This window comes from Cryptotermes secundus, unplaced genomic scaffold, assembly GCF_002891405.2.
Source record: "Cryptotermes secundus unplaced genomic scaffold, Csec_1.0 scaffold1115, whole genome shotgun sequence".
NCBI classification, from domain to species: Eukaryota; Metazoa; Arthropoda; class Insecta; order Blattodea; family Kalotermitidae; genus Cryptotermes; species Cryptotermes secundus.
Window position 1 is genome coordinate 309,038 of NW_019733848.1, and position 20,431 is coordinate 329,468.

Here is a 20,431-nt window from a genome sequence, read left to right on the forward strand (position 1 = left end):
AACTAATATCAGGTCACGAGCCCCAAGACAGACAAACTGACTGACCATCAGTCGAATTGTGACTTTCACATTTGGAACTCATATATGCTACAGATCACAAAGAGGGTTATGTTCTCAGAGAGCTGCAGAGAGAACTCAATGCTATTCAGACATGACATGAGTGCTAGAACATAAGAATCAATGAAGATAAAACTCAGGCTATTTACTTTTCTCATAGACTTAGCCCTCTAAGGTTCATCTTACATTTAATGGATGGAATATCCCCTTCATCAATCATGTAAAATATCTTGATATAATCTTCGATAAGAGGATTACATGGATACTACACACAGAAATGACTGAAGCCAAGGCCTTCAGAACATTTCAATGGTATTCATTTAAAAAATAATGTTGAACTATGTTGTATATGAATAGTTTAAACACGTTCTACTCCACCCAAGAGAAACTGTTTAATTCTGGACAGCACATGAGGTGACAAATTCCCTATTCAAATTTCAGTTTAATTCATGTGTACAAGTCCACTGTGTGATCTTACAACATTGTTTACGAATCTTACGTAGTGTCTGTTGATCGTCTTTGTGGTCTAGTGGTCAACGTTCCTGGCTACAGTTCCATAGGTTCCAGGTTCGATTCCCGGTGCTACCAGATTTTTTCTGAGAAGTAGTGGGTCTGGAGCGGGGTCCACTCAGCCTCGTGATGATAATTGAGGAGCTATTTCAAGGAAATAGTGGTTCTGCTCTAGAAAACCGAAATTAAAGGCCGTGGGGATTCGTTGCGTTGACCACACGACACCATCTATCCGCTATAGTTGGCACTGAACTTCACCAACAAGTGGCGGTCACTTGGTCGGTATAGTTTGCTTGCGGACTAAAATCACAGCCTTTTTCTTATGTAGTGGTGGTTATATTGTGTGAATGTTGCCTATCTGACCCAATTTTAGTGAACAGATTTTACTGTATGATGTGGCTTACTAATTATTTTACCTGCATCAAAATGTTTGCAACTTTTCCTCAGCTCATAAGAGATTACACATATCTGATCACAACAGAAAGACGGAAACAAGTATGGTACAAAAGAAAATACACACTTTCAGAGAAAGACAATGAAGTCAGTGCTGAGAAGTTTCTCACAATGTTGATGATGATGATGATGCTATTGAAGGAAACCTTGCCTGAGGGAAAAATGTGAAGTTGTTCTTCCAATACTGTGAAGCCACAACAAGGTTTTACATAACACAATTACAAGATGAAAACACATTAAACATGAATTAAGGCAGAGATGATCCTGAAAGATGGCATCAATAGCACGTTTAGTTTGTCGTCAAATTTAATACTATGAAAGTACTGTGTGGTGTTAACTGATGCAGTATGTCTGAAGACTTGTTAGGTTTCCTTCACTAGTTGATTCATACATTATTTAACACTGCTGTATACGCAGCAGAGATTACTTGAAAATAATAATTGCAAATTATAAGAAACAGATTCCATGTTGTGCACTGAAGAATAATGAGGATGGCAAGGAAGAAGCAGAAGCTCTCATGGCACTGTTTGAGAGCACAGCACAGCACTGCTGCTGCAGTTCCTTGTGAGAATTAAAAATATAGCAGTTTGGATAACAAGTTTCCCAGTAGAGATCTAAGCTGTACACTTCCTGAATAAAGTACAGACAGGAAACTAATACAGCTAACTTGCTTAGATACTGAGACACTGTGCACAGAATGAGACTGCTGTTTCCAAACAGATAAATAAAGGCTGTTTTCAAATCTCAGTTTCTCATGGTGATACTCAGAATACAGTCCTCCAAACTGTGACACTGCATAGGCTGGTACTATAAATCAGTGCCTCTAAAGAGCCTGTATTGACAAAAAGGTTTGTGACATTGATGGATTAAGAATTTTTTTTTTTTTTTTGATGTAGAGCAATGGTGATGTACCATTTCTGCATAAGAGCCAAGTCAGGAAAAATAAAAATACTTACTGGCCACATTTTAAATAACAAAACCAATTTCTTTACTATTCTACTTCACTGGGTCCCCGAAAGAAACAAATGTATATTCTTATAACATACATTACCCATTTTGAGGAACAGGAGAATGTCAATGAGAAATTTGGCGCTGCATTTAGCCACTAAAATGTTAATACTGAAGAAGTAGCAATACAGAGGCAACATTCTAATCTTTCATCATCAAAATGGTTTCTAAATGTATCATTCATGATATTCACCTTTGAAAAGTATTGTTCACAAAGATATGTACTTTCAAAACGGCCTATCATCTGTAGTGCAGGGTTTCTTGGTAATGAAAACTTACCACCAGATAAACAGAACTTACAGAAACTAAGAAGTGTAGAATCTCAAAATTTGCTCTTGGGTCACTATACTGTAAATCTGTAATCAACTTAAATTTATCTGGAAGAGTTTTGACATTAACATCAAATGATGCTGAAAACAAACCAAGAAATCAAGAACTAAATTTTTGCTTTAGAATCTGAATTTCTTCAGTGTATTTCTTAATGTCACCTGCTTTGTCAGTCCTTTGAGTTTGGAAGTGTGCCATACCATGTCAGATGCAGCATGTGATCAAGAACATGTGTAGATGCTGTGGTACAGGAATGAAAAACTAGAGAAAGAACTAAATACTGTTACAGCAACAGGTGCAACATTCTGCTTAAATTATGTCTTCACATTTTAAATGTACAAATTGTATTATAAGTGATACAAGGCAATAGTTTCATAATATTTCTATACTTTTATGGTATTACTACTCATATTCTTATTAATCATTGACTTTATTATTTTTTGTTTCTGAAAATAGATTGTGGACCATATCATGAAACAAAGTGGGTCGCACGTAGGCCACAGATTGCTCATCACTGGTGTAGAGGCTTAAATAATAAAGATAACTGGGTTTGTCTGGCCTTTAAAACTCTACTTGTTCTAAGTTCAAACTGATGTGCGCCAGATTAGTTTGAATCTATATCTATCTTCAGGCCTCTACCCTGAAAATGAAGGCGGCAGGTGCTTCTGTAGCATTAGTACCTATCTAACAGACCACAACGGTGTCATGTCTTGGAAGACTGTATTTTTGTTGCATCTCATTTCTATCTGTTACAAAATCTCTTAACTTTGTTTATTTTAACACCTCTTCTCCTCTCTTTTACAAAGAACAATGAAATTAAACGGGAAAATACTTTTCAAATCTTTTTTCTCAAATTGCTATAAAACTGAGGATCTCTTATTAAAATTTACATCAAATGTTATGTATGACTGATGTATAACAACAGTAAAACAGTAAAACTACGCTTCAAATAAAATTTACTTATTTTCAAAAGAACCAGTGCCTTCAGTGGAAGAGGTGTTGACATACTGCACACTACAGGGCATTCAATGATTGAGGAAACCTGGCAGCAGCATTGATCAGACAGATTTCTCAGAGATTGCTGCTGTAAATGCCAATAGTGGAATGAGTCATTAGCGCTGATAAATATGCGCACTCTCGCTAGCATAGAGCAGATGGAACGTTTCTTCGTGACTACTGTGCCCCTCCCCGCTAGCGAGAGTGCAGTTGTGTCACTGATTCCCTCACATCAGTTTCTGTACATGCACACATTTATAAGAATACTGTAAAAAGATAACAAACTTACTGTGCTTTATAACAGGTGCTGAAAGTGACCCCATTATGCTTGCAGCACATAAATAAATTATGTGACACTTTCTGAAGTTGGTACATGGTAATTGAACCAATTATGCATGTTAATTCTGCAGAGTTTCAGTGGTGCAGGCATTATTCTTGTAGACTTTTCCCTTTAGGTTTGCCCAAAGATAAAAATAGCAAAAAATGAGTTCCGGGAGGCCACAGTCCCCTCCTGATTATTCTGTCTTCAAACACTTCCCATATTGTGGTCATGGTTGCATTAGCCATATTTGCTGTAGCGTTGTCTTGTTGAAAATACCCATATTGTCTTTCTTAAGCAGTCAGCTGATTGAAGAACGGGTTAAGTATATCATTAATGTAGCGGTCAGAGTTCATGGTTTCGTGGAAAAATAAGGGGCCAATGATTCGCCGCAGACTTACAGCACACCACACTCCCACCTTTTCACTATGTAATGGCAATTGCTGTATAGCATAAGGATCTTGATCATTCCATATTCTTAGATTTTGTGCATTGACATGGCCACTAACGTGAAACCACACTTCATGAGGCATGAACAGAAGCTGTGGATCCATGATTCTATCATGCACATTTTACAGCAGCCAGTTGCAAAAACGAGTTCTAGCTCCATAATCTGGTTGTTTCAGCTCAGGCACAACTGTTATTTTATACAGGTGAAATCTGATTAATTTTGTGGCTGTGAAAGCAGATCCTAGTGGTCCCTGTGCTAAGCATCTTAATGATTTTAGAGGACTGTTATGTAGTCGTGCCTCAATATCCCAAACCTTTTCTTCAATCAGCACAATCCTCTTTGATTGCTTCTTTATGTCACACACTGCACCTGTGGCCCGCCACTTTTTCACAAGCTTGGATACACATGACTTTGTGGGAACTGGCGAGTCAGGGCATTTTTGGTGAAACTTATGAATACGTTTTCTGTAAGTTTATTCCTTGTAAAAGTTTCAACAATAAACACGCTGTGTTCATTTCAGTATCAATGTCAACTGCCTATCAATACCTCTAACACAGACCAGCTATTAATGCAACTTACTGCAGTGACAAGATCAGACCACCTGACGGCATGTTTATCAGTGCTAATGACTCATTCTGCTATCAGCAGCTACAGCAGCAATCTGTGAGAAATGTTGTGCCTAATCAATGAACGCAGTATATATCATTCCAGATGTTTAAAACTACTGATTGCTGTTACGAACATTCTGCCTTCTTTTGCACCAGTTCTGCGCTGGATCTGAAAATGAGGTTGCAACAAATAAGATGCCACACCTGTACACAAATCAATCCAATTTCATTTCTCTTCATTTGAAGCAGTGAATGAACCAATTACATATCTCAGTTTGTCACAAGAATACCTTATATTGTTAGTACGTTCACTACACATAGCAGAATGACACATTATTATATAGTAATATGACTTATAAAAGTAAAAAAAAAACTCTCGAATTTCCCATGTTAATGAATGTCATTACACCATACCTTCAAGAAGTTCAGGGATAAAAGTGAATATAAAGACACTGTGGCAAGTATACTAAATTAATCTGACTTGTGCATGTTTCAACATATATACCTCTTACATACAGTTAGTGGAAATATTCAAGTGTTGTTAGACTTCCAGGTGTAATATGTACCAGAGGACACCATGGTGCACAGGTTTCCTAGTGAGGAAACTGATCATCTCAAGCAGTTTATTATTTAATATGGTTTTGGCAACTGGCACAAAATGTTGTGCACAGGAAGTGCTATGGCCCCTGCAAGTCCTATACCAATTGAATCTGAGAGGCTTGTGATTCCCATAGAAAATTCTCTTTTCTCAAATGGAACCTGGAAGCAAACACAATACAGTAGAAAATACACAAATATTTTCTTCATACATGCACAACATACAGCACGCTTATATTAGAACACAATATCTGTTAACAAAACTTTTCAAGAACAGTATAAAACTTTATAACAAGCTGACAGTTACTCCTACAATAGCGTACGTCCTATCTACTATGAAACTACTATGAAACTACTCGTACTAAAACAAAGATTCTTGAAATTTCAATGGAAAATTGTAGCTATTATCAACATCATTATTGAATCTAGAGCATAAAATGTTCAAACATACCTGAATTTTTTTTATTTGTTTCATTCTGGTCCGTCACACTAACAATTACAAAGACAAAAACAACTCCATCCAGTGTGACTATTTAAGTTTTACCACTTGAAAACTCAGCACCCTTACATGTTTCGATCCGTAAGGATCTTGGAAAGTTATGTTCTAATCCTAAGCCAGAAATAGGTCTAAGTTAACTCAAGGCTTCTCCTTCATCTGCAGTCCTGCTCTTCTACTTTTATGCTTAAAAGACAATGTTTGGCCATCCTGCAGTAACCTTGGTCTGACCCATACCATGCTCTGCCCACTAAATGTGAACTACCACAGGTTACAGGGCTGAGATGTCAATTTGATACATCTTAAAGAGAACTAATTTAATTCTGTGTTTCTCTTCCTATGCTGATATAAACTTAAGAGAGAACTTATATCACATAAATACTGTGTTCTTTAGCTCTAAATTGTATTTAATTCTGACAGCAGTATGAACCAAGAAATACCATATTTGCCTGAATATAAGTCATACTTTTTTCCCAAAACAGACACTTTTAAAATCAGGGCACAGATTATAAGCAAATCTTAAAAGAAAGAAAAAACCTCATTGGACAGTTTAGATCTGGTAAATGTATACAAATCATTCTTGTGACTAAATGATAACTCTTTAGCTTTGATTGCACGCTACAGTGACACAAACTCAATTCAGACCAATGATAACAACTAATGGAGTGCATCACTTCTAATTTTCTGACATTATTTGAGCCTCCTCTCAACCCAAAAAATTAAATGAACATGTTTTAAGTAATGTATTAACTATACACAGTAATATAAAATTTGCTTACTCATAAGTATTCTGATTGTTTTGCACAGAATTTTAAACAACAGCATCATTCTACCAAAATCATATCGGCGGCCCTGTGTTGTGAGATGTATATCAATATTTTATAATTATGGGTTTCACAATTTGCTTAAGCTTGAAATTAAAGAAGGTTCTGTGTTACACATGTGCATTTTTTTATTACTTAGACTCATTTCTCATCAAGATTGCACTAGTAATAAAGAAGAGTCTATACATGAATGACGTGTTAATTTACCAGACACTCTTAAAATATTACAAACTTTGAATGGACAGGGGTGATCATGTTGAAACAAAGAGGCATAAAAACTGAACGACTGCAACATGCTTACAATGGTCACTACAAAACAGCTTTCATGTACCAAACAGAATTGACAAGTATCAGACAAACTGCTACAAAGTTTGGAGTTGATGAGTCAAATGGGCATCATGGATTGTCTACAAATGGTAAACTGTTAATAGCAGCTTCAACACATGCATGCATATGCACACACAGAACTTTAAGAGACCTTAAACACGACAGGCAACCAGATGTTCATGAATATATGCTTTCTTCTGTGTAACAGAAATAATGATGGTATGCCTATGAGTCAAGAAATCATTTAGTTAAAGGCATTGGAAACCACCAGCTGCTTGGGTTTACTTCACCATGAGTTTAACACAAGTACCAGCTAGTGTCAATGTTTTATGCAATGAAGAAACTTGGCATTTTGACTAAAAAACAACATTAACACAAATGTTGCTGTCGGATTTAGACACATAGCATGTTTCCTACTCATACTGTTTATTGTGCTATGTGCAAAGCACAACTTTCTCTCAGCCAAACTGGAGATGGGGATTTTCTTCTACATGCCAAATAACACAATTATGGAGAATGGTACCAAGCCAGTAAGAAATGGAAATATGCATATAATGGTGAAATTACCCCCTGTAATGTGATTTTGGAACAAAAAACTTGTTCAAACCCAAGAAAAGGACAGGGCGACACAGAACTGATGACTGATTAGTTCTCCACCATCTGGAATAAGAGACCCGGTGTTCTTCTAAAAATAAGGGCAGTTCTAGTGTTGGATGCTTTCAGATGGCATCTCACTACTAAGGTCAAGTAGACAGTTGCATGCTTATACTCTGACCTAGCAGTCATAACAATGTAGTGACTTCCCAGCTACAGGTCACTGATGTGGTTTTCAATAAATGTTCATGGGCAACATCAGAAAGCTATATTCTGTGTAGCTTCTGTCTGGAAACCATTCACTCACACCTGCCAGCGAAATCAAGAAGTCAATCATGTGTCTTCCTAGTCACTGGATTCTGATATCTTGGGAAAGAATATCTCCCAGAACTGGTTGTAAGTGGCTTAAAAAACTGTTGCCCATAAAATGCCTTGGATAGCAGTGAGGATGACATATTAGGCAAGACTGTGGAAAAGAGAGCAGTTGTGAAAATGTGGTAACAGCAATGAACTGGGTGCAAGTTTGTCTCAAAGGAGGAAAAAACAGTTACTGATTCTGCTACATAAATACCTATTATCAATGATGTAATTTTATTCTACATGTATGTGTAGTTCTTAACATATCATTCTATAAAAAAGAAAAATGGTAGTGGTGATGAAATGAAGATGTTGTACTGTTCAGTGGAGATAACACAAATGTTAATTTTCATTCATACCCAACTTTATATTAAGGGGGAAGTGAGAAATAATGCTAACAAGTAAAAGATCATGCAAGTGCATAAATTTGTTACATCAATAGTATATAGCTTTGGGGGTGCAGTTTATGTATGAGCAAATACAGTACTGTGACATGGATGGCAGAACAGAAAGTATGGGTCACGTGAACTCTGTGGTCTCACGAGTGATGTCACATACCCTCACTCCTTCCATCATTATGCAACGCTCAGTAAACACCCCCTCCCCGTGGTGATGTAACAGCACTTCCCATAGTGACATAACAGGGGACACCACGGTTACTACACAGCAATAAACACCTCTCAGCAGCGTTGCCCAAAAACGCCTGTAAACATGTCGTTTACGTAACATTGAAGCAATGTGGGTTTTCTGCTGTCCGACTGAGGGTTTATAAGGGAGACTGGAATGCGTAAGGAGAGTTAAAATGTAGCAGCCGCCAAAGACAGTTGAAGTCTAGCAGTCACCAAGTTCAGTTGCAGCGAGTGAACTGTGAATGTGAAGAAGTTTAGCAGCCATGGAGGAAGAAGAACCGAACGCGTGATAAGAAGAGTTTATATGTAATAATCAGTGACAGTTGGTGACAACTGAGAAGGCATTGGGAGTGTGTAATTCAGTGACACTTGTATAGCTCCCGCATTATTAAATACGTGAAGACTACTGAAGAGATTATTGTGTAGGGTTTGTAAATTGTCTAAACCCGCAACAGTGTTATAAGTATTTGTAGTTAGTTAGTTGTTAAATAAACCAATTAGCAATCTGAACTGCGTCTTTAGAGACAAAACACATTACAGTATATTAATGTGGTTTATAAGTGATCTTATGACCACTGATCAACATTGAAGATTCATTAAGTTCATGGTACTGATCCACAAAGCTATGAAGGAAATTTCATTACTGTGCACATAGCCACTCCTCCCAGGTGGCAATGGGGGGTGGGGGGGGTGGTGCAATTAAGGAATATGCATTCTGTATCAGAACATACATTCACTTCCATTCTGAGATAGAACACCTTCATAAAAGTTTTCAACACTACAAACAAAAGTAAAATTATATTATGTCACCCTGTTAGATGGGCTATCAATATCTGTAAATTGTGACATGTAATCGTCGACTCAATGCAAACGAGTCACCCAGAATAAGCCAAAGTATTCACACACTTTTCAGCAGTCAGAAACTGAAGTTGTAATTAAACACACGGTAAAACTGAACTCTGTGACAAAGGAAACCACTTACCTCAACAGATATCCTGTAGAATGTATTGACATATGCTGCACCTCCAAGCAATCCCTCCCACAATACCACTGCAAACACGATCCATACACTAGGAACGAATAGATAAACAGCCTCAAATGTGAAGAAAATCACATTCAGGAACTGAAGGAAAAAACAAAAATTGGAGATGTATTAATTATCACTGAAGCACTTGACATACATTTTTTTTCTTTCATGTTTACGTTGTGTTTCATAAATTTCTAGGTACATTCTTCGCACACAAAACATCTTATGTGGCTCCATGGTATAATGCTTATGTACAGAAATGAAGTTAACTTTTACTTTTCCTTGCCTTCATTCTGGAAGACCCTCAGAATAATGGACTATCTTATGCACCAGTATACCAAGAACTCACCTGGAGAAGAGCAAGTACCCAGAGTTTGCGAACAACAAACAAGTTTACAGATGAGCGTGACAAGAACACACCAATCTGATAGTCAACTTGAAGCCAGCGATACTGTTCGTGTAGAGTGAGCCATATGTTAGGGAAGTAGATCAATTCAAACTGTAAACACAAATATTTTTGGTCATATATTTAGTTCTCATACATACAGGCAACATCTTTACACACTGCTGTCCAGGAACTGAGCACGTTCCTCCTTCCATTTCTAAAACAGATCCAGTTCCTAAAATGTGCTCCACTTGGAATACCACATGATGGTAAACCTAAGTGTAACACACCATTGTCAGAACTCTAAAACTGATCCCTAACCATCACATGAAAACTAAACCTTTATGAACTACTGTCCCCTTCAGTAATACCTTATCCCCAGTACACAGAGGGTATTATTAACACATGGCTATAAGGACCTTAGGAAAAATTATGTTTGTAAATCGAAAAGAGAGGTAGAAATAATTGTATGGTCTGATGGATAGGAGAGAGAGTAGAGAGGCAGAGGAGGGGTGCCTGAATACAACAGGGTCAATTATATGAGTTCCTGCCATGGATAGTTGACCCCTGTGACCAATTTTAACAGTAATATATTTCCAATCAAATACGTGAGCCAAAAACTGAGATACAGCCAGTGAAGAAAGTAAGCCAGAGGGTTCCGATCATGAGCTGTGAGTGGTAAAGTTAGAAAGACCACATGGCAGGGTGGATGATATTATGATGACTGTAACTATTTGTACAAGTAAAAGTAAAACCTAGCACTGAACAAAAGAACCATGTCCTTGTCAGGGCTAGCTAGCTTTTAGCGTGCATGACCTGAGTGCCTCCTGGCAGCATTGCAGAAAGGGACTCTGCTGGCCTGGATTCAGATGGTGCACGTGCTATGTTGCCTCTTCAGGTGTGTTCAGCTATTAATGCAAAGGTTGTCATTTGTCATTTTGTATGTGTGTGTGCACACATCTGTTTACACAAGCTCTTATGAAAAACCTGTTTTCCAGTAGCAGAACAGAATAACTGATATGTTTTATGGCAGAAATGTGTAACAGAATTTTGTGTCAAGCTTGGAGAAACAGTGAAGAGATGTTACAGAATGGATATGGAACAGAAGTAATGTGCTCAGCTAGTCTTTCTGTGGCGGAATATTTTTAAAGGAAGATACAAAACTGTGTCACTTTCATACATTCGCTTCTCTCTTAAATGCAAATTTATTTACAATTATTTCATTACTTAAAAATAAAATTAAAAGTTAAAATTAATATTAAAATTAAAAACTGATGCATGTTTCGGCTGTACTCGGCCATCCTCGGGCAACTGCCCAACTTGTCAAAACCGTAACACTGTAGTTTCAATGTAATTAAGATGAATGTTTCCCAAGTTAACATATTTCATTATTTTCATCTTTTGTCATCCACTCATTTAAAAGACATTTGCTTGAGAGCATCAATCATCATGTTTCCATGTGCTGCCTTCTTCCTGCAGTGTCAGTGTTTTCTGTAATGTGTAATGGTATGCTGTATCAATGATTTTATTATTATTAATTAATTTTGTTGGTTGCTAAACTGACTGACATGTGTTATTTTGTGTAGTTCATATAGATGTCAGTGTGGTGTTGTTATCTCGTTTTTATCCGCAATATACAAAATATATTACTGCATATAGACCAATTGCTTATACAAAACTATAATTTTGCCAGCGGTTCTGTATGGGCGTGAAACTTGGTCTCTGACATTAAGGGAGGAACATAGACTGAGGGTGCTTGAGAACATGGTGTTGAGGAGAATATTTGGACTGTAGAGAGATAAAGTAACAGGAGGTTGGAGAAAACTGCATAATGTGCAGCTTCATAACTTGTACTCTTCTCCAAGCATAATTAGAATGATCAAGTCAAGGAGGATGAGGTGGACAAGGCACGTAACATGAATGGGGGCAATGAGGAATGCGTATAGGATATTGTTGGGGAAGCCAGAAGGAAAGAGACCATTGGGAACACCAAGGCTTAGGTGAGTGCACAATATTAAAATGGATCTTAGAAAGATAGGATGGGATGGTATGGATTGGATTGATCTGGCTCAGGATAGAAACCAGTGGAGGACTCTTGTGAACACAGAAACGAACCTTCGGGTTCCATAAAATGCTGGGATATTCTTGAGTAGCTGCACAATTGGCAGCTCCTCTAGAAGGGATCAGCCATGAGTAAGTAAGAAAGACCCACTGCTAGGCAAAGACCTCAAAGCAATGAGTACAGCCATTGCTATGCAATAGGCAAATAAACAAACGGTTGTTTCTGAGCAATGGCTAGGTAAACACATTCCCATGAAAACAATATCCGGGCTATCACTAAGCAACAATCAATGACAACAATAGAAGAATTGCTGGAGGCCATGTTTTCTGTTGATACCGCACTGAGGCTATATAACGAGGACCCAGGCCGGCTGAGAGAGTTCAGTTGTGGGATAGTCGCTGGACAGTAATGACGTGAGTGTGGAAAGTTGAAAGATCTCCACTGTTAGAAGCAGTTGGTATGGAACAGCTATTGAATACACAGCAGGCTGAAAAAAAGCTTAGCCAGTGCTGTCGTGATCTGTAAAGCATGCAGATTAGCAAGTGCTGTAATTACTTGTAGTTCCAAATGATGTGTACAAGTGTGTGAATAAATCAAACATCCAATCCATACCCCATCTTTAGTCACACCCTAAATTGTGACAATGTTTGTTACGTTTTTGTGTCCTTACTTACTTACGGACCTGAGCCTTCTTGAGAAGCTGTCAACTGGGCAACCACTCAAGAGTTTCCCAGCATTTTATGGAACCTGAAGGTTTGTTACCGGGTTCACAAGAGCCCTCCACTGGTCCCTATCCTGAGCCAGATCAATCCAATCCATACCATCCCATCCTATCTCTCTAAGATCCATTTTAATATTGCCCACCCATCTACACCTTGGTTTTCCCAGTGGTCTCTTTCCTTCTGGCTTTCCCACCAATATCCTGTATGCATCACTCTTCTCCCCCATTCATGCCACATGCCCTGCTCATCTCATCCTCCTTAATTTAACAACAACCATACCATCTTCTATTTCTATTCTCCCCCATTCGTGCTACATGCCATGCCCACCTCTTCCCCTTGACTTGATCAATCTAATTATACTTGGAGAAGAGCATAAGTTAGGAGGCTCCTCATTATGCAGTTTTCTCCAACCTCCTGTCGCTTCATCTCTCTTCAGTCCAGATATTCTCAACATCCTGTTCTCAAACACCCTTAATGTGAGAGACCAAGTTTCACACCCATACAGAACCACAGGCAAAATTATAGTTTTGTATATTCTAATTTTTATGGTTTTGGACAGCAGACAAGAAGACAAAAGGTTTTGGTCTGAATGGTAGCAAGCATTACCAGAGTTCACTCTCTTAATTTTCTCCTGAATCAGGTTTCGATCTGCTATCGTTGTTTCCAAATACAGTAGAACTTGGTTATAATGTCATCAAAGGGACCTAAAAATAGTGTCGTTATAAACGAATGTCTTTGTAACCGAAATGGGCACTTCCACAGTAGCCTTATGTTAGTCGCGTAAAAATCTACCAAAAACCGAGTTAAAATGTTGCATTTTTTAGTGAAATACGTAGTTAACTACANCCGTGCCACATTTTCAAACATCTGTTTCCTATCCTTATGTCATGCCCTGCATTTTGGTGATGAGACAGCAACATATACTTAGTTTTCTTGGTGTTTACGTCTAGACCAACCCCTTTACTTGCATCAATTGTAGTTTGTGTATTTTTCTTGTGTGTCTGGGTAGATTCACGTCATCGGCATAGACCAACAGCTGATGTGTCCCGTTTAATTTCAGTCCCACCTGGTTTCCCTGGACCGTCCTAATTGCATATTCTAAACCAAAGTTGAAAAACAGTGGTGATAAAGCATCTCCTTGTCTTAGATCATTCTGGATTGGAAATTTATCAGACAAATGTCTACTTATACAGACTTTACTATAAGTTTCATTTTAACACATTTTAATCAGCTTAACTAATTTCAAGGGTATCCCAAACACTATCAGAATATTGTACAATACTTCCCTCCTAACTGAATCATAGGCTTTCTTGAAGTCTACAAACGGCTGATGTACTGTCTCATTGTACTCCATTTTTTCTCTAATATCTGACCAATGCAAAACATCTGATCAGCAGTTCATCTGTTATGTCAACACCCACATTGATGATCCCTAATAATTACATCTATGTATGGACTTAACCTTGAGAGAAGAATATTGGATAAAATTTTGTATGAAGTTGATAGCAGTGATATCCCCCAATAATTACTAGTCAGTTTTATCACCCTTCTTGTGAAGTGGTACATTAATAGACTCTATTCAATAACTGAGAGAAGTAGTTCCTCCACCTATTCAAAATGTTGTGAGAATCTGCAATCAGATCAGCATTCTCATCCTTCACTAAGTTACTGCTAGGTTGGTAACCCCTCTTAAAATCATTTATTCCTCTATAAAGGTCTTTAATGTTCTTGTTCTTACTGTTCATTGCAAGCTCATAAATTTTGTCTTTCAGATATGCCTTCTTTTTGTTCCTGAAATGCCTGCTGGTTTCACGTCTTATATTCAGATTATCCCCATTTAACTTGCTTGGATCCTGTAACCATTGCAATTTGGCATGCTTTCTTTGGTCTAATAATTCAGAGCATCCTTCACCATGGCTTGTGCTTCTTCAGTTCATAATAACCTAGACTGTCTTTGGCAGAAATTTTTATATTCTATCTAATGTTCCCAAGCTTTATTAACATCCACCTCAGTTTCCAAGTCTTCCAAAGCTGCAAACCTATTTGAGATTTCAACATGATACTGCTCTTTACCCTCTACCTCATTTAATTTCTTGAGATTGAACTTCTCCGTATGAACTCTGGGTGTTGTTTGTTTTCTGACTGCCAGTCTTTCCCTAACCTTTGCCACCACAAAGTAGTGTTCAGTATCACAATCTGCTACCCTGAATGATTGGACATCAAGTATACTTGAGTGCCGTCTCCTATCTATCAAAATATGCTCAATTTGATTGTGCATCTTCCCATCAGACGTCCAAGTAAATTTATGGATGTTACGATGTGGGAACATTGTACTTTTGACAGTAAGATTTTTTGATGTGGCAAAGTTTACTACTCTAACTCCATTATCATTGCTAATTTCGTGCAAACTCTCATTCCCAATCATTGGTTTGAAAATGTCTTCCCTCCCTACTTTGGCATTGAAATCTCCTAACAAAATTTTCACAGGGTACTTTGGGAATTTATCAAATACATGTTCTGGTTCTTCATAGAATCTGTCCTTTATGTCATCAATTTTATCTTCTGTTGGGGGCGTGAAGATTCATAATGATGATATCACACCAGCATCCCTTTAGTATTGTGATGTGGACAGCGCAACGCTCGTTAAACACCCCCTTCCCTGCGGTGACATAACAGGGGACACTGCGGTTGCTACGCAGCAATAAATAACTCTCGGCAGCGTTGCCTAGCAATGCCTTCATAAACACGGCAGCACACAACAGGGGAGCCCATGCAATGACTGTTGCTAGGCAATCGGCAAACACGACGTTATGCAACAGTGGTACCTATCACGTAACTGTTTTCTGTGTTGTCCGTGCCGAGCCTAAATAAGGAGCAGCGAACACTATTCAGTAGTGAGTTACTAGAGAGAGAGTAACCAGTCAGTTACAGTCTAGCATTTGCCGGAGTGAGATGAAGTCCATTGTTATTGAGTTGTATAGAGTGAATGGCAGTGACTCCTACAGGAGAAGTATTTGTGATACTGCAAATGGCAGAAGTGGTGTAAGTGTGTAAGAGCAAATGGAATAAATTCGCTATATCTAATTCGGCATGAAGTTATTTGTCGTGTGACATACACCCAACATGTGACAGTACTGTATATGACACCCTATCACTAACGAACTCTACTCTCTTAACTGCTGATACAATTCTCTAATTTACGGAAAAAAATAACCTAATTCATGATTTTCATTCCCCTTTCCATAGGAAAATGTATCTTCTCCTACAGGTGCGATGCCACCTCCGTCCCATCTGACCTCCTGTACTCCCACTAAATCTAACTTATATTTTAAGATTTTTCTGTCACTACTCTGAGCAAACCTGCCCTATACATACTTCTGACATTGCAGGTACCGAATTTCAAATCTCTTTTTTCTTTAGCCGAGGTTGTCTATCCAGAGGATCTGTCCAGGTCCGAGACTTTGTGTTTATTTTCGTAACACAATTATATTTTACAGTAGAGGGGTGTTAGCCACATGCCCAACCCCCCAAGTTCGAAGACCATCCCCTGTCGGCAGTCCATGACTGCTTATTCAATATATTTGCAGCTTTCCTCCAAAGCTGGAAGGTGTTGCCTCCATTCGAAACCTGAGGACGTGCCATGCCGCAGTGACAAGGGACACATCATACATGGGTATTTTAAAAAATGTAAGAAAGTAAAGTAAAGCTATCCCTGCAACAGGCCGTGAAGGCCCACAGGGTTGTGAGACGCTGAGGGTCCCACATTATCTAGACAATCAGCTCAAAGATGGCGGTAAGGTTGTCAGCCTCACGTGCCGGCTGTGCTCTACTACACAGGAAAATTATTTAGTTAATTCCTGATACTCATTTCTGTTAGAGGCTGAGTGAACCCCAGGGCCATAGTGTGACTGGAAGGATTACGTAAATTGAAAAAAATCCAATGACCTCATCGGGATTTGAACCCGCAACCTTCTGGTAGTTTATACTAATAACAGAGAAATAATAAAAATTAACACTAATCAGTCTCACTGTAGATTACTTGCTAAATGGATGACTCACTGAGATGTATGCAGAGGTGGTTGAAGATGATGATGTAGCAGGTGATTTCGGTGGCAGAGAAGGGCTGAAGGACTGAATTGGTTGCAAAATATCAGCAATATTGAGATTTGCCTTTATATCCACTGAAGTTGATAATAAATTTCTTTAGAGGTATCTGGTAGCCTGCAGGCCATCACTCCTTTATAAAATCAACCACATAACAGCAGATGTGCAAAAGATGTTGTATGGCTTGGCAAAATTTCCCATTCTCCCTTGCATACCTCCACTCTGCCTTCTCCAAAGCACTCTTAACTAGTTAGCAAGCAATTTATATTAAAGTGAACACTATTAATTGAAATCAATCAAAATTAGTTGAATATATTAAAATGACACTGCATTTCTCAAACGTGCACATAACAAGGAATACCTCTATAAGTTTATGTATCTCTGAGTATGGTGTCCTACCATTTGCTTACAGCAGTTCAGCTGGAAATAAACAGATCCCTGAAAGTTTATATAATATTTCAGTTTCTCAGGGCAATTTCAGCTTCACCTTGGTTTTCCTACTAACACAGAAGCACATAATTTATTTTGGTTTTCTGAATTCACACTGTGGTGTATTTGCCCTATGCAGGAACTGTTGAGCCACAGAGGCCTTGGGGCATGCACACCACAGGAGAGTTGCAGATTGGATCAGTGCATTGCTCGGCAACAGCTCTGTAAACACTTGGATTGCACAACAGTGAGTAGGAGTCATGTGACCTCTGCATTTCTGCAAGTGACGTCACATAAACCCGTACCAAGCCCATTGCTATGCAATGTCCGGTAAATGCCCTTCCTCGCTAGTCTGTGATGTCATGCAACAGTGGAGCAAGCTGTGTTTTCTACTTGTCCAATTGAGGGTTTATAGGAAAAACTGGAATTCCTAAGGAGTCAGTCAGCGTTAGCCAGTCAGTCAGTTCTCAGGGTGAGCTCTCGGAATGAGAGAAGCACACAAACGGAGTACAGAAGAATACAGGAGTCTGGCCTGTGAGGATGTAAAGTGTGTGTGTAACTTTTTTTTTTTATTGCTAGTGGGGTTGGACTAAGTCCCCTGTAATGTGGCCACTTCTGGCCTATTGTACCAGCCCCAGATGATAGGTGAGGGTGATTGTGGAGCAACTGGTGGAATGAAGATTGGTAGGGAAAACTGAAGTACTCAGAGAAAACTGCCCCAACGCCACTTTGTCCACCACAAATCCCACTTGACCAGACAAGGGATTGAACATGGGCCGCCGTGGTGGGAAGCCAACAACTAACCGCTTGAGCTATGACACGGCCCATGTGTAACTTAAGTGCTAATAAATCCAATCATCCAAACTAGCACCCATCATTTCGTCACACGTACCATTCTACACGTGACAATATGCTACATGAATGTTCTACAGTACCATTATATAAATTACTGCTACATCTATTTTTACTTCAATATTTACTCATTTAGTCCTTCATTTATATTCCCTAAAAAAACAATTTAATTATATTGTAGCATAAGTTGAGTATGGGAGAGGGGGCCTACATGTCCCGTTTTCAGGATGCATGGAGACACACACCCTTATTCTAGTCGGTTTCAGTGACTGCCAAAGGATAACTGTGAACCCACAAAATACTTCTAGAATGACTGCTGCCATAGAATGAAAGAGCATGGTCGCAAGATAAGAAGGCAGTCTGAGTCAAAGTGACAAGTGGAGCAGATGTGGGTGACCAGTGTGACGGAAACAGATGTGACACAATGTATGCTGTCAGTAAAGAAGTTAGTTCACTGCTGGCAATGGCATGAACAGCATTACAGTTAAACAGCAGTGGGCAGAGGCAAACTGACATCAGGTTCATATGTGTCTACCGATAGGGACACAATAAACATTAAAATATGAAATATTTTCGGTTATACCAAAGTAAAAGAAATAATGCATAATACTTCTCCATTAAAGAAATCATAAGCTTCTTTCCCTTACACTCGTTAAATACATAACAGGTTATGGTTAACTGACCTTTCATGTCAAAATTTTCCAAAGACCTAAAGAGTTATGTCATGTCTTGAGTGTCTGATTTATCCTCAGTTCATTTAATTAATTACAGTAAACTTCCTAGGTTACATTGCATTAGCACAAAATGACTGGATGAGGTGTGAATGATGTGAAAGAAAGCTGCTGTGGCATGGCACTACCCTTGCATCTGCTAACCACTCAGCTGTAGTGTTCATATAAAATGCAGTGACATTTCTCTCAAGATATACCTCCATTTCTATTTTACAAACAGTTACTGTGGCTAATTTTTTCACTGCAGTGGCAGTTACTCCGACATCAACAGGCCCTAATATTTCCCATTCTAAAGATTTCTTAGCTCAATCAATGGGCCACTTAGAAACCTATTCAATATGGGGTGTGTTCAGAAAGCTCCAAAAATGTGTCTATAAATAATATCTATCGCTATCTCTATCCCCTTCACAATACTCCCCTTGCACAGAAATATACCTCTTCCACTGCCTTTTCAACTTCTGGAAGCACTGTTCAAAGGATGCTTGTGGTATCCCCTTCAAGAAATTTGTCGCATTAGTGATGTGTCTTCTATTGTCTGAAGTCTTCTTCCTTTAAGGGTTATTTTGAGTTTAGGGAATAGAAAAAATTTGGTAGGGGAGACATCAGGTGAACAGGGTGGTTGTGGAAGGGTAGGAATTGAATGTTTTGCCAAGAACTGTCTAACTGACAATGCTGTGTGAGCAGGTGCACTATAGTGATGGAGTGAGTTTCATGCAGTCCATATTTCAGGTCAATTTCTTTGTACTGCATCCCACAGACATATCAGAACCTCTGTGGCCTGCAGTCCACAAGTGAACTATAGAGACCGAGCAACTTGTTGGAGAAGTTAATGGCAACTTTAGCGGATAGAGGGTGTCATGTGGTCAGCACAATGGATCCTCCACGGGCTTTTAATCTCAGTTTTCTAGACCAGAGCTGCTATTTCCTTGAAATAGCTCCTCAAATATCCTCACAAAGCCGAGTGGACACCGTTCCAGATTCACTACTTCTCAGAAAATCTGGTAGCACTGGGAATCGAATCTAGGACCTCTGACCACTGGACCACAGAGAAAGTTGACATATCAAAACTGCCAGGTAAAAATCTCAATTAACTGTTCGACCTTCAGGAGCAAATTCATAATGCGTAATGCCTCAATGATCAAAAAGAAAATACAAGCAGCTCTGCTTTCACTTGTAAGCACACCTGTTGTGCTTCTTGTGGTGAGGCAAAGCTGGACTCTTCCAATGTGAGGACCACTGTTTAGTTGCAATGTTATAACCAAAAATCCAAGTCTCGTCACCAGTAATGACAAATGATATAACCTCCGTCTCAAGTGCAAACAATATATTCTTGTGTCTTTGATCTTGCTCCCTACACTACATGTTTCGGCCTCAGACGGCCATCATCAGGTGTATAACACTTACGTCGCTGTCACACTGCACCCAGTTCAAAATTTAACATCTAAAACACTCTCCCTGTCATTATCAACTTCTACTTCGTTGATAGCTGTCCACCCGTAGATTACTTCACACACGTTAATTTTGAGTTTATTGTAATAGCACCATAATAAAATCTTTAGTTCTAAT

The 20,431-nt window shown here is 38.7% G+C and overlaps 1 protein-coding gene across 3 annotated transcripts in view; it reads right to left on the minus strand.

Moving 5' to 3' along the window:
* Positions 1–4,936: 4,936 nt before the first annotated feature.
* Positions 4,937–20,431, minus strand: part of LOC111868292 (battenin) — a 41,689-nt gene continuing 26,194 nt past the window's right edge. For all 3 annotated transcript variants that reach the window (XM_023858821.2, XM_023858820.2, XM_023858822.2), the window contains 3 exons: positions 9,930–10,079; positions 9,536–9,676; positions 4,937–5,488 (listed from right to left, as the gene is read on the minus strand). In XM_023858821.2, the coding sequence (XP_023714589.1) occupies positions 5,360–5,488; positions 9,536–9,676; positions 9,930–10,079 (420 nt within the window). In that variant the 3' untranslated portion in view covers positions 4,937–5,359. The remainder of the gene's footprint in view (positions 5,489–9,535; positions 9,677–9,929; positions 10,080–20,431) is intronic.